General features: G+C 33.1%; 1 protein-coding gene across 1 annotated transcript; it reads right to left on the bottom strand.

Moving 5' to 3' along the window:
• Nucleotides 1-3,049: 3,049 nt before the first annotated feature.
• On the bottom strand, nucleotides 3,050-7,134 carry LOC132184836 (putative leucine-rich repeat receptor-like serine/threonine-protein kinase At2g24130). The gene is made up of 2 exons (XM_059598610.1): nucleotides 4,310-7,134; nucleotides 3,050-3,509 (listed from the first exon to the last, which is right to left on the bottom strand). The coding sequence occupies exons 1-2, from the start codon at nucleotides 7,092-7,094 to the stop codon at nucleotides 3,148-3,150; spliced, it is 3,147 nt and encodes a 1,048-aa protein (XP_059454593.1). The 5' UTR covers nucleotides 7,095-7,134; the 3' UTR covers nucleotides 3,050-3,147.
• Between the last annotated feature and the right edge of the window lie 7,394 nt (nucleotides 7,135-14,528).

The raw sequence follows: 14,528 nt of genomic DNA, 5'->3' as shown, positions 1-14,528 counted from the left end.
TTCTTCACCTCCCCCATTCAAGTATTCAACTACTATATTAAGTTATATTATTTGGTTAGCCTTTGAGCCTGCCCTGATTCCAACCTTTGACATTTGCTTAATTTATTGGTTATCATAAAGTAATTAGGCCATTAGCAGGTTCCACCACTCATGAATATTTAAAATGTTTATAAATCTTATCATTTAATGGGCCAAGAAAATTTCTAAAGTGGTTAGATACATATTAGACTATGGGTTTGAATTTCACAATGAGAATCACCGATTCACCATGCTTGATTAATATAAACTACTTTGGTTCCCATTAATGCTTTGATGAAACTGGGTCATACTATGGCTTGGTTGAACTTAAAAGAGCACATGTGATTTCCACCATTAGATCCCTCCTGTATGATTCTCGGTGAATAGGTGCTATTATGGGTTTAAATAACCACAGTTGTTCTCGCTCGGCTGCCATTTTGCTTAAAAAAGAGTTTATAAATCTTGTAAAAAGTTATAAAGATTAAGACAAAATATCTCTAGATAATTTTGTTTAATGGAAACTTCATTTAACTCCTTGAACTTTTATCGCTTTTGCAATATATATTTTTTTTATAATTTAAAAACTTTCAATTTCGTGTATCAAATTTTACAAAATTTGCAAATTCAGAAACCCAAATTAACTAATTAAGTGCCTAAAAAAATTAAAATTAAAACAAAAAAGGGTGGACATTTCACCTGTCCTCTCTTTCCATGTTACTTCCAATCGGTCTCTTTTGCTGCGAGCACTGATTGGCAGCACGCGGGGGCGTGGCACGCCCAGTGCAAAAAATTTTTTTTTTTTTTTTTTCTAAGATAAACAGCACGCCGCGTGCTGTTTATCTTTACCCTTTGCTAAATACAAGTCAAAGTTTGTTGGCTCTTTTGAATGAATTGAACACAAGTAGAAGTTTTGGGCCCCCAAGAAAAAAGAAGAAAATAAAATAAACTGATTCATTTGATTTTTTCCAAAAATATCCGGCTGCTTGCACCACACGTCAAGAAACAGATGTCTATAAACAGACAACATCGTATTCAAAGATTTATCTTGTATTTTCAGAATTACACGCCATGGTCAAAGGTTGGACTCGGAGACGGCTGTTTAAGCCCCAAAGATACAAGGATTCTTTAAAAAATAGATTTACCTTGCCTTTTAATGGGTTTATATTTTATCCCTCTTTAAAGTCAAGGAAAGATTATGAACTTACTCTGAATTTTAAGATTTTTCACGTTCCACGACATTTGGTTGAACGTTTGATATCGAGACTGAACGTTCGATAGTGCCCATAATGGATAAGTAGGGTTTTTAATGGGTTAGTGTATTTAACTCCTGATTAGGGTTTTATGTGCATAAGATTAGACTCTCGAGGTACTGTTTATAATATCAGATTATGTTTTGCAGTAGCGAGAAGTTGAGATGTCCGAGAGTTTGGATAACTAGATAAGGTAAGTAAATACTTATGAAGCTGCTTTAATAACAATATGTGATATGTCAAATGACTGAGCATACTTTTGTTTTGAACCTATTACTTTTATATAGATGAATAAATGTTTAATATGATTTTCTAAATAAAAGAACAATATTTGCATTGTATGACTGGTGCACCAGTACATGGGGTATAATTGCTATAAGCTTAATATAGGAGCTTGACCTTATGGTCATAGAGGTGGTTGTTTATGTTTGGCCTTATATCCAATGGTTGTTTCATGACTGGCACAACCAAGCTTAAGTGATAGTCACTACATATGGACGTCATTAGCATTGTGGGCCACTTAAAGTCGGACTCGGTCGGGTTGTTAGTGAATGGATGGTACGCGTATGATATACGGGACACCAGTATTGTATTATAGGTCTCTCGGGACATCGTCAACCCTACCAAGAAGGTGTTAAGGGGTTAGATAGATCATATGGAGGATTGGTATGACTTACCATATACATATATACTTATAGTATGATTTTCCTACATTCAAAATATCAGTGATTGTTACCGGAATTTTGTTTCTTTATTTAAAATAAACTACATTTTTAGGGCATAATAATGGAGACAATATATGTTATATTTGAGAAAACTAACATTTACTATTCTAAGTGATAATCTTTCACTTAAGGCTTATTAAATTACCAACCTTGTAATAATTTACTTACTAAGTTATGAACTCACACAATTATTTTCTTTCCACCTACCAAACACTTTGGTGTTTTTGTGGTTTAGTAGAATGCCAAGTATAGAGTGAGAAAATTTGTTAGGATGAAGATGTCGGACGAATGACTCGAATTATTAGGTTTGGGTAGATATGTATTGATGTTTATAAAATGTTATTGGAAGCTCTGAGCCTGTATTTGATGATACATAATGGTATTAAGGATTATAGTAATCTCATATTTTGTATTCCACTTTTCGTAGGTTTTTACAATATTATGTTTAAAGGGTGATACTGCCAGTCAGTTACTAGTTAATTGGTCTGGTGTTTTCGCTAACTCTTCCAAGATTGATCGAATTAATCGGTTTAATTTTGGGGGCGTTACAATTGAGCATCGACTGAGCCATCGTCCAAGCCATTTGTCAATATTTTCAAATTTCTATTGAAACCCCATTTTGACCTAATAAACATATGAATTTGAAAATCTTGATGAAATATAAAGTTGTAGCCCTTTCTATAAGCGTTCGAAATTAACAAAGTTTGTCTCAATCGGATGTCAGAATCAAAAGATATGACTATTTTAGTTTGACTAGGTGTATGTTAGATTGCACATACAAGCTCTAATTCTCATGACGTGGACGGTGGATCAAGTTTTAAACCGTTTTAATGTTAAACCTAAAACTTATATCACATGTGTTTTGACACTGAATTTACCAATATTAAAAACTTAACACCAAGAATTAAGTTAAAATTACAAATGAAATTATATTAATTTTGTACCTCTAATGCATAAAGAATAAAACTTGCGTAAATTTATATATCTCAATATGAACGTAAGGAGAAAAAAATATGAGAAAAGGCTCAAGACAAAAACGTTAGAAAATCCCAAGCCATTTATTTAATGATGAAAAGTCATGCAAACATAAAACACACTTATAAGTACTTTACAAAATCAAAAAGACAAACCATATAAAACCTAGATCAGAGATATCAGACACCCCTGTTTCTATTTTCAAACAGTGTCAGTTTAATTTTTTGAAGCTTCACAAGCACATCTTTGATATTGGCTCTTTCATCTGGTAAGTCCTCAGAACACCTTAAGCCTAATTCCATGATGGATGAAAGAACACTTTGCATGATAGTTACATCTCTTCCATTTTCCATTCTCAATAAACCATCATCCACAACTTCCATCATTCTGTCGGGAAGTGATGTGTTTATCCATTGTCTCAAAGTCAATTCTCCTACAAACATGTCGTCGGTTGGTTTCTTCCTTGTGATCATCTCCAACAATAATATACCATAGCTATAAACGTCACTTTTGATGGACACTTTTCCTTCAGAACCATACTCTATTCACCCTCGCAATTGAATAGAAAGCCTTTAAGTTAGTAATTAAAAATTAAAAACAGAGAGAGAGAGTTATCCATATATCTTAGCTAAAAAAAAAGTATTTATGAATATATAGATATCAATGACGTAAGACATCATATTAATTAAATTATTAAATTCACCATTTTCATTTATATTAAACTTTTTGGACAACTAGTAATTTAACTTGATATCATAAGATCATCTTGAGTTCAAACCTTGGTTTCACAAATTACCCCTTATTTTCACTTGTTATCAGGTCCTACACATGAGGGAAAATATTCACATATTAATTAATTAAATGATTAAATTTAATCCCCGATCAGATTAATTAAGTTTTTGGGTCAAGTACTCGTGATTTAACAACATATAATGCATCTAATTAAATATGCTTTTATTGTACACATACATCGATCTAACCATCTAATGATAGATATTCCAGACTCCTTAAAAGAAAAATTATGTTATATATGAACAACTTTTGATGTGCTGGGTGGTTTGTTGTTTGGAATAATTACACGTAACAAAGTCATGCAGTGCTGTTCCTTTTATTCGGGTAATTATTTACAAAATTAAGACTGTCTCCAACTCAAACAAAATAGACCTCTGTACACGTGTATATATATACCTTTTATTCGGGTAATCATAATTTGTGTAATTTTTATTGTTAGTGTACATTCATACGAATATATTGCCTATATAAAAATACATTAATACTTTTGAAACCAGCAACTATTAGATAGTCCCTTAGCAATAAAATAATTAGATTGAAAGCATGTACCTGGTGCGATATAACCAAGTGTACCAAGAGTTTTGGTTTGTGTAGCATCCTTATTTTCCACCAAAATTTTTGCAATGCCAAAGTCACTGACGTGTGCAACCATGTCATCATCTAGAAGGATATTGGTAGGCTTCAAGTCACAGTGCACCACCGATTTTGATAGACCGTGGTGGAGATAGTCCAACGCCGATGCAACATCAACCATAATGTTTACTCTATGAAGAAGATTCAGGCAGTAGTTATAAGAGTATAACCACCTTTCAAGGCTACCATTCGACATGTATTGCAGTACTAAAGCTTTAAACTCAAGGTTGGAGCATGTACTTATAACCTTTACAAGATTCCTATGTCGGATTGTCCGTAAGACCTTGCATTCAGCATCGAAACTTTTGAAAGCACCTGACAGTTGCAAATTTAGAACTTTAACAGCAACAATTGTCCCATCAAATAGTATTCCTTTGTACACCGAACCAAAACCTCCAGCTCCTAGCAAGTTGCTTTCACAAAAGTTGTTCGTCCCTTGGCAAAGCTCTTGATATGATATCCATCTATGCTTCAATACACGCAATGTATTAAATAAACTTGGAACCTGCAATTTACTTTCTCGATGTCTTCTTAGCATATAAACCAATGCTAGACATATTGTAATTGAAGCCATGACAGGAACAAAATATTTGAGCAAACTTTGTTTCACCTTTGATCTTTGGAAGCTTGGGTTTGGACAAGGTGGAACTCCAAAAATTGGATTCCCACAAAGTGCTTTGTTTCCTGAAAATGATTTAGCTGTAAAGTTTGCAAAAGGCCCACTAGATGGAATCTCTCCAGATAGCTTGTTGAAAGAAACATTCAAATACTTGAGATATGAAAGCGCCTCAATAGACTTAGGAATTACACCAGAGAGATTATTGTATGAGAGGTTTAACATATCTAATCCTTTCAAGTCTCCAAAAGATTGTGGAATGTCTCCTTGAAATGAGTTCCTTGACAAATCAAGATACCTTAGGCTTTCAAAAGTTCCGATAATGCTTGGAATATTTCCAGTAATTTGGTTCCAAGATAAATCTATGAGTTCAATACCACGCAATGTTTTTATGTTTGGAGACAAATATCCACTAAGGAAATTCAATGATAGATTCAAAAATAATAGATTCTCAAGGCTCCATAAATTTAATGGTATTGGTGATTCCAGCCTATTAGAAGCCAGGTATAGCTCTTGCAGAAAAATGAGGTTCGAAATACAATTTGGGATGGATCCAGAGATTTTGTTAAATGAGAGAGATAACACACCTAAGTTCTTCAGCATACATATGTCTTCTGGAATGAATCCTTCAATTTTATTACTAATAAGATATAATCTTTGTAAGCCCTCCAGTCCCCCGATTGTGGATGGTATGGTTCCAGTCAAATTGTTTTTTTCCAAATCAAGCATGGTCAAGCCTTTCAAGGAACCAATACTCATTGGAATATGACCCTTTATTTTGCTTGTGGATAGATACATGGTACGAAGGGTAGTTGAAAAGTTTCCAACAGAATCCGGAAGAGTAATATCCAAGGGATTGAAGGCTAGGTCCAATATTGTTAAAAATTTGCAATTAGATAAAGATGAAAGGATATTAAGCTCTTGATTTTCAGGCTCCCCTGTTAGCTGATTGGCACCCAAATAAAGTCTTTCGAGATATTTTAAGTGTCCAAGACTTGTGGGAATTGGCCCAGAGAGTAAGTTTCCACCGAAATCTACTATGGAGAGCTTGGAACAATTTGAAAGATATGATGGGATGTGACCAGTAAATTTGTTTGCTTCAAAATTTAGAAATTCCAGATTTGGAAAACGCCATAAATCACTTGGAATGCTTCCTTGAATGTTGTTTACCGCGATGTCAAATTCAGATAACCTCGACAAGTTACTTATGGTAAGACTAGGAGGTATATTACCGGTTAAGTTGTTTGCTCCAAGATATAGCAATTCAAGCTTTTCTAAACTCCCAAAACCTTCTGGAATACTCCCATCAAATTTATTGTTTGCTAGAGCTAAGACTGAAAGCTCTCTACAATACCTCATTTGTGAAGGAAGCTTTCCACTGAATTCGTTATTTGAAATGTAAAGCTTTTGAAGATTAGGACAGTGGCTGCAGAGATCCATTGGAGGAGTTCCTGAGATGTGATTTTCTGTAAGAGCAATTACGATTAGAGAGGATATGTTAAAGATAACAAGAGGAAATACACCAGTGATGTTGTTGTCTTGCAAATTTAAGATCTCCAACGACGATATGTTGGCGAGGGTTGATGGAATTGCGGTCGTAAGATGGTTCCATGCAAGATGTATTTCTCGAAGATTCTGACAATTTTGCAAAGTTGGAGGGATACTACCTCCCAAATTGTTGTATAGCAACGAGAGTATTCTCAAGCGATGTAGGCGACCGATCTCATGCGGCAGAGAACCAGAGAAGCTGTTGTTAGAAAGATCAAGTGAGACCAGGAAAGAGAGGTTACCAATATAAGGAGAAATGGTGCCTTGGAGACCCACGTGAGAAAGGTTCAAAGCAGTGACTCTTTGCCTACGCCTGCTACATGAGATGCCAATCCAATTGCAGAAGTTTGTAGTTGTGGACCAGTTACCTGCCAAGACAGTTTCGTTTGAGCCGGAAGTGATTTTAGAATTGAAGGCAATCAGAGCTGATTGGTCGGTAAGGTTGGTAGAAGATTGGGCTAACTCAAGCATGCATGACTGCACCAACAGCAAACCCAAGAGTGGGAGAATATGGGATGGCCTTTCTATTAGCATCATGACTCTGCAAAAGAGAGAGAGAGAGAGAGAAATAGCTCAAGTTTAAAAGAAAGAAGGCGTAGGGATAAGAACGGGTGTTAACGGGATTTTATAGTGGAAGTGAACCATTGAATCTTCAATCTTATCGCCGATATTATGGTGAGTTGGACCAGTTGGTGGCACCAAGAGACACTTCAATTTGATGGGACTGTTTTGGTCCCAGTAAGCACAAGACTTTAATATGAGTGGAAATTGAAGGGAAATTGTTACGAAAGTAAAGTTAGGGATTAGAATTTATTTAATATTAGTTTAGTTTTTTTATTAGTATTTTTAGATTAGAGATCAACATGCGTCTATTTAAGTTCCTTCAAAATATAAGGTTTAGATTTCCTCAGAACCTAACATCTATTCCCGAGACGATGAGTCCGTTCTGACATCGATATTTTTTTTTGGATAGGATGACGAGTAGAATATAAAACCATTGGTTTCCGTGTGTTGCAATTATGGGTTTTTCCCTCTTAAACAAGTCGCAATGTCACTTGGAAGTCTAAAAGCCACGGATATTCCTCTTCAACAATTGGCATTGTGATTGGGAAGTCTAAGCACCAACTAATTCTGCAAAGGAAGATGATGAAAATTAATGAAGAAATAAAGGTACATAGCAGATACAACTAAGTATATTCAATTTTCTTGCCTGTCTCTTTCAGTAATACATAGCCAATAGTAGACTTGTAGTCTTCTTCTATAGTCTTATAATGGAGAGAAGAGTACATTTTGTCTATATAGACTATATACACACACCAGCATCAATTGTGATTTAGACTGAAACCTGATTGTGCCGTGAAGGCAGGGATGGAAGAATATGTGTTGCACATCTTTGTTTTCATTCTATGTTTTTCCTACTCTGGGTACTCAAACTTTGATACTCATAATTCATTCATATAAATTTTTGACAAACAAATATTGAATTTCAATACAAATAAAACTAACAAATCGGAATATTTGAAAAACTACACAAACTGAGGAAAAAGAATTTCCAACAGCTCAACCAAAATTTTTACAAACAAAACCTAAACATATTCAGATTTCAACTCAAACCTAGATTCGAAGAAGTGTCTAGTACACAAAAAAATAAAATTAAAAAATTAAAAAAATCTTGAGAAACAAATATAAAGATAATCAATTAATCGTGAAAAATTATATATAAAATGAATTTAAAATACTAAAGAAGCACCTGTACCCACAAAATAGTCATATTTGTATCATTAAACCAATCTCAAGGTTTGACAAAAATCTTCCAACGGTTAGTTTCATGATGATATGGGTTTTGTTTGACAAAACATACAACACTTTCATCTGGCCAAATGAATGCAAAATCGCCTCAAGCTTTTGCAAAATTTGACACTCTTTTTTTTTTTTTCTTTTTTTTTTTTATATTTTTTATATTTTAGGTAAAATTTCTAATGAATCCTGAGTCAACGAATGAAAACAAAAAATATTCTTAACTTTTTTTTTTTTTTTTTTACTCTCTAAGTCAATCGAAAGGACGTCACAAGCCGTTACGTTACATTTTTTTTCAAAATGTCTAACGTTCGTTCTCAAAACTCACCGTTTTGTCATGTCAGTTTTTGTCACCTCACTTTAAAATATTAATTTTTTTTATTAATTTAATTTTAAAATTAAATCTTAAAAAAAAATTAATTAATTTAATGAAAATTATAGGTCCGTTTTGTCATGTCAGTTTTTGTCACCTCACTTTAAAATATTAATTTTTTTTATTAATTTAATTTTAAAATTAAATCTTAAAAAAAAATTAATTAATTTAATGAAAATTATAGGTAAAGTCCCACGAAGACTACATTCTTGGCCTGTGGGCCACCATCACAATAAATTCAATTAACCTCTAAAAACCGCAGTCAGCACAGGAGGGAGGAAGACCCAAGTCTTCTGGGCTCCTTTTGATCAAATTTAATGGGGTTGGACCCGCAGTCAGCACAGGAGGGAGGAAGACCCAAGTCTTCTGGGCTCCTTTTGATCAAATTTAATAGGGTTGGACCCGCAGTCAGCACAGGAGGGAGGAAGACTTGACTGCACAGGAGGGAGGAAGACCCAAGTCTTCTGGGCTCCTTTTGATCAAATTTAATGGGGTTGGACCCGCAGTCAGCACAGGAGGGAGGAAGACCCAAGTCTTCTGGGCTCCTTTTGATCAAATTTAATAGGGTTGGACCCGCAGTCAGCACAGGAGGGAGGGAGGAAGACCCAAGTCTTCTGGGCTCCTTTTGATCAAATTTAATGGGGTTGGACCCGCAGTCAGCACAGGAGGGAGGAAGACCCAAGTCTTCTGGGCTCCCATTGATCAAATTTTCTTGCCGTGTAATGTGGTTGGATCCTTTTTCACTATGCGTATTTAGAGGGTCATCACGAGAAATGCTATAAGTCATTTTTGTATTACTCTCATATGACTCTTGTGTCCCTCTAAAAATGATGTGGCTCTTAAAATTACAATTGGACTTGTGATTGATCATCATTCGATTTTGATCAAATTGTGATTTTAAAAGTCACCTCATTTTTAGAGTGACACAATAAGAACTTTTAGAATTGCTTGGGTGATGACCGGCTTGGTTGGAATTTGGGAAACATGGTTTGGAATACGTACCACACTTGTCTTAGTTGCCTTTTAATAAGTTGCATAGTATTTCTCCTGTGATTCCTTCACACTTCGAACAACTTGTTAGGGACGGAATAATTCTCCACCAAAAACTACAAAATTTCAACAATAACCCAGTAATTCAAAATCCCCATTCTCCAATTTTTCTAAAAGCTCACGTGCTACTTGTAGAAAATCCTCCCCACCGCTAGGACATTTTTGGATTTTTCTATTGCAAGCCACCCCCACACCATTAGAAGATGGACAATAATAACACATGTTCGAACTCAAAATATTTTTGTTGATATCATGTTAAATTATCATCTATTTTAAACACTAAGGTTAATAAAAATAGATAAATTTAATCATTTAGTTTATATTTTAACCCTTACCAACCAAAATTAAACCTAAATATTATGAAATTATAATAAAACTTCAAATAATTCCGATAGTGCCTATGTATCAAATCCAGGTATGAATACGTCCTAAACCCTGTGTCTAGAGAGAGGCTCTGCCTTCTCTCTTCCTCCAAGCAACACCAAAAAAGAAAAAATCACAGAGGTCTTCCCTCCTCTCCCTTTCCTGGTAGCAATGCTCGGTGTCTTCTCTATGGTCTCTTCAGATCTCTGTTTCTGGCAGGTGTGTTTCAGATCTAGTTTGTAAATCTGGGTCTAATTCTTTCAAACCTAGATTTGATCGTCATCATCAGCCAAGGCGTGTCTTCCTGGAGATATCTACGATTCCGTGCTCCTCCACTGCTGCTTGTTGAGATTTTTTGTTTTTGTTTTGTTTTGTTTTGTTTTTTTTTTTTTTTTTAAGATTTTTACTTTGATTTTGATTCTTTTTGTCCTAGCCTTTAGGTCGAGGATGTGAACCGTCTCCTAACCTTTTGGTCGAAGAGGAGTAGATCGGTGTAGGCCGGGGGTTTGTCTCTCACGGCCAGATTTTTAGTTTTTTTTTGTTGTTTTGATTTTTGTTTTTATATATGGGCTACTCATGTCTTAGATCTAGTCTACTCGGAGCAAATCTGTTTCATAACTATAATTGTACATGGGTTAGCGAAAGCTTAAAATTATAGATATGCACTTGATTATAAGAATTTTCTGATTGTATTTATGACTTTATAACCTCATATCTTTTGGTTATAATTTTCGTAGCTTTAGACACCAGGTTGATATCTTTATTAATGTGAAACCTTACATATTTTCAGAAAAAAAAAAAAAAAAAAAATTCCAGGTATGAATGGTCTACAAGTCTTTGAAAATGACAACCAGTCCCGTTGGGGCAGCTGTGAGAGAGAGAGGAAATTGTAGTGCCACAAGTCAAAAGATGAAACTGTAGAGAGGAAACTATGTGGTTCACTTCCACTATAGAAAACTGAAAAAATAATTTGTTGTGCTACCAAATGTGTGGCATGGAGCTTTAACAAGGCAGAATAAGATCCTCTCCGGTTTATCATGGACTGGAGAATATCTAGTTCATGGTTAAGATTTATTCTTAGAAATCTTAACGGCCATAAATGGGCCACTCCCTTCTTTTTTTTTTTTCTTATGTTTTTATTAATTTGTTTTTTTTAAAAAATTTTTTTTAATTTAAAATAATATTTTATTATTATTTTTTTTAGTGGGATATGTGTCTCATTTATAGCCATAGAAAAAATTTTATCCATGAATTGAATATTTTCCAATCCATTATGGACTAGAGAGGGTCATGTTCCTAACAAGGCAGCCACTCATGGAGAGTCCCACGCCCGCTTTGCCCTTCTTCAACAATGTTGTAAGCTTAAGTACGTACCCGGCGTATGGCTTTTTTTATTTTTCTAAGAAATACTTAATTGACGAATTTGTTTTAGTTATAAGACTCGTATGGTTTTTTGATGTGGCAGATATGGAAGAAGTGGAATGTTTTGTGGAAATCTACAACGTCTATGACAACAATTACTAGCAATTTCTCAAGATTTTCTCCTCTACCACATGAGAAGATCGAAGTGTTTTATACGTATTAAGAATAAAAGAAAGAGAGGGAGATGGATGAAATAGTGTTACTCCGAAATCAGGGAAAGATATACTTGTTTCGCTTGTCATCATATATATATATATATATATATATATATATATATATATAAGCTGGGTTTTGGCAAAGAGAGAGCCTAAAATTGCGACACGTGTCTTGAACTCATATTTTTTAAAAGCATAATTGGTTTTAATTTTTTTTTTAGTTTTAATTTTTTAAGTGTCTTCTTAACGCTCTATTAACCGTTTAGTGTTTCTCCTATTTTTTTTAATATGGTTTAATAGTTTACCGTTTAGGTTTAGGCGGTTTCATTATTCCAAGATTTTATTTTAAAACGTTTCCTTATATGAATTTCATTATTAAGTGACTATATTTAATGTAATATAATTATGGTTATTTAATTTTTAAACATTGAACTGGTCATATATATAAAACTGAGTTTTGGCTCAGAGAGAGCCTAGAATTGCGACATGTGTCTTGAACTCATACTTTTTAAAAGCATAACCGGTTTTAATTTTTAATTTTAATTTTAATTTTTTAATTTTTTAAGTGTCTTCTTAACGCTCTATTAACCGTTTAGTATTTCTCCTATTTTTTAATATGGTTTAATAGTTTACCGTTTAGGGTTTAGGCGGTTTCATTATTCCAAGAGTTTACTTTAAAACGTTTCCTTATATGAATTTCATTATTAAGTGACTATATTTAATGTAAGATAATTATGGTTATTTAATTTTTAAACATTGAACCGGTCCTTTTAAGTTAAAAACCGGTCCTCTAAGGCCATTAAATTAACTAAATTAATTCATGTTAGGAATACAATGAGTTTAATATGCCTAATACGTTGAATATAAAGAAAGAAAAAAAAAAAAACGTCAAATTAAATCTATCATTAAATTCTCTTTAATTCTAACTCTCTCTCTCTCTCTCTCTTTACGTTTAAAAAGGGTGCATGCCAGAGCCTTTTAAGTCCATGAGTCTACTCTTGAAGGCAAAACATAGGGCAACATTTATGGTGCTTCTTCCTTTAATAGTCACTAGCAGTGGCGGAGCCACGTTGCCCCTTGGCACCCCAAGGATTTTAATTTTTTTTTTTTTTTTTTTGGTTTTAACCCACGGCACTCTCAAAATAAAAAATAAAGAAAAAAAAATCTTTTTTACAAAAAATTCTATTCTTTTTACCATCAAAATTCTTTTTTGTTTTAACTCACGACACCTTCAAAAATTTGTTTTAACCCACGGCACCCTCAAAAAATTCTAGACAATTTTTTTTGTTTGTTTGTATTTTTATCTTTTTGAAATAATGTCGACATGTTACATTTTTAATATATCAATTTGAGCACATATTTATGAACTTTTATAGATATTTTTTGTAATACATATATTGTGTGAATTACCAAATTTTTAGGGTAAAAAAAATTTGTAAGATGCAAAAAAAAAATTTAGTGACACCCCTAATATAAAATGGTTGACTCCGCCATTGGTCACTAGCAACAACATTCAAGTAAATAATTTTTTTATTTTTTTATTTTTTTAACCACTTTGATTTTCTCTTCTTTTTTTGTGGTTTTGTTGTATTTGAATTTGAGGTTGATTTATCTAGGGTTTCTATTTAATCAAAAATAATGGTTTTTTTTTTTGTTTTAATTCATTTCAATGTTTTATGGAGATTTTTTGTTTTGTTTGTTTGATCTATTCCGATTTTAAGACATGTTTTGGAAGTGCTTTTTTGTTCTTTTAAAAGCAAAAGAAACATAAATTTATTTCATTATCATTATGTTTATTTCTTGATCTGAATCTACGTTTTGGTGGATTCAAGAAGTGGAAATAGCTCTTTGCTCACTTGCTTCATCCCATAATAATTTGTTCTTAGGCAATCCAAGGCAGTTTTGTAAGTTTGCTTAAAAACTGTCTCCAAGGATCCGGGATTTGCACCTATAAGCTGTATCATTAATGCATGTAGTGATAAATCATGCTGCAGCATACATGTTTAGAAATTAAAATCTTTTGAGTACTATTAGGAAGAATTTCCTCCTATCCGGCCAAAAACTGTCGTCTTTTTTTTTTTTTTTTTTTTTTTTTTCATTTATGAGACTTTTACTACAATGTGGGGAAGAAAACATTAAACTATGGTTCGGTCCCTGTTTATAGGGCAATGTCTAAATATAAGTATAGTAATCAAATCCCCTTAATTTGATTATAATCTCAATATTTAATTACAATCAACTCATAAATAGAAAATATTTGATATCAGCATAATTAAGAAATATACGAAAAATATTATATATTTTCCGTATATTCAAACAAAAGTAATGTGACTTTGGATTTGACTGAAATCTACTCCATTTTTTTATGTTTTTATATTTCTTCTCACACTTGCCCCTCTTCTTTTATGGGTTTGTGAGGTGCTTTTAAGAATACAAAATGAATGAAGATAGAATAAAAATTATATTTAAAGAGTTTATTATTTGATTTTTTTTTTCCTTTAATTAATTGTGCTAACTCTCACTCTCCCATAATCTCTCTCTCCTATAATTTATGTTTCAACCGTTTTTTTTAATATAATTTTATGTTTGAACATTTTCTTTTCTCTCTCTAAAATAATTCTATGGTTTAAGTGTTTTAACTATTTCTCTCTCCCATAATTTTATATCTCAGTTGGTTTGTTTGTTTTTTTTTAATTAATTGTGCTAACTCTCAGTACTTTCCCATAATCTCTCTCTCTCTCTCTCTCTCTCCATAATTTATGTTTTAACCGTTTTTTTTCTCTCACATAACCCAACGCATTTTTTTTTTTT

The sequence above is a fragment of the Corylus avellana genome, chromosome ca6, assembly GCF_901000735.1.
Source record: "Corylus avellana chromosome ca6, CavTom2PMs-1.0".
Lineage (NCBI taxonomy): Eukaryota > Viridiplantae > Streptophyta > Magnoliopsida > Fagales > Betulaceae > Corylus > Corylus avellana.
The sequence above is the reverse complement of the archived record's forward strand: the minus strand, read 5'-3'. Positions and strand labels throughout refer to the sequence as shown.

Bases quoted from the DNA above. Each gene is read 5' to 3' on its own strand.
- LOC132184836 (XM_059598610.1), bottom strand. From the start codon at position 7,094: ATGATGCTAATAGAAAGGCCATCCCATATTCTCCCACTCTTGGGTTTG. The intron at 3,510-4,309 runs GTACATGCTTTC...GAGGGTGAATAG, and splicing joins ACTTGGTTATATCGCACCAG to AGTATGGTTCTGAAGGAAAA.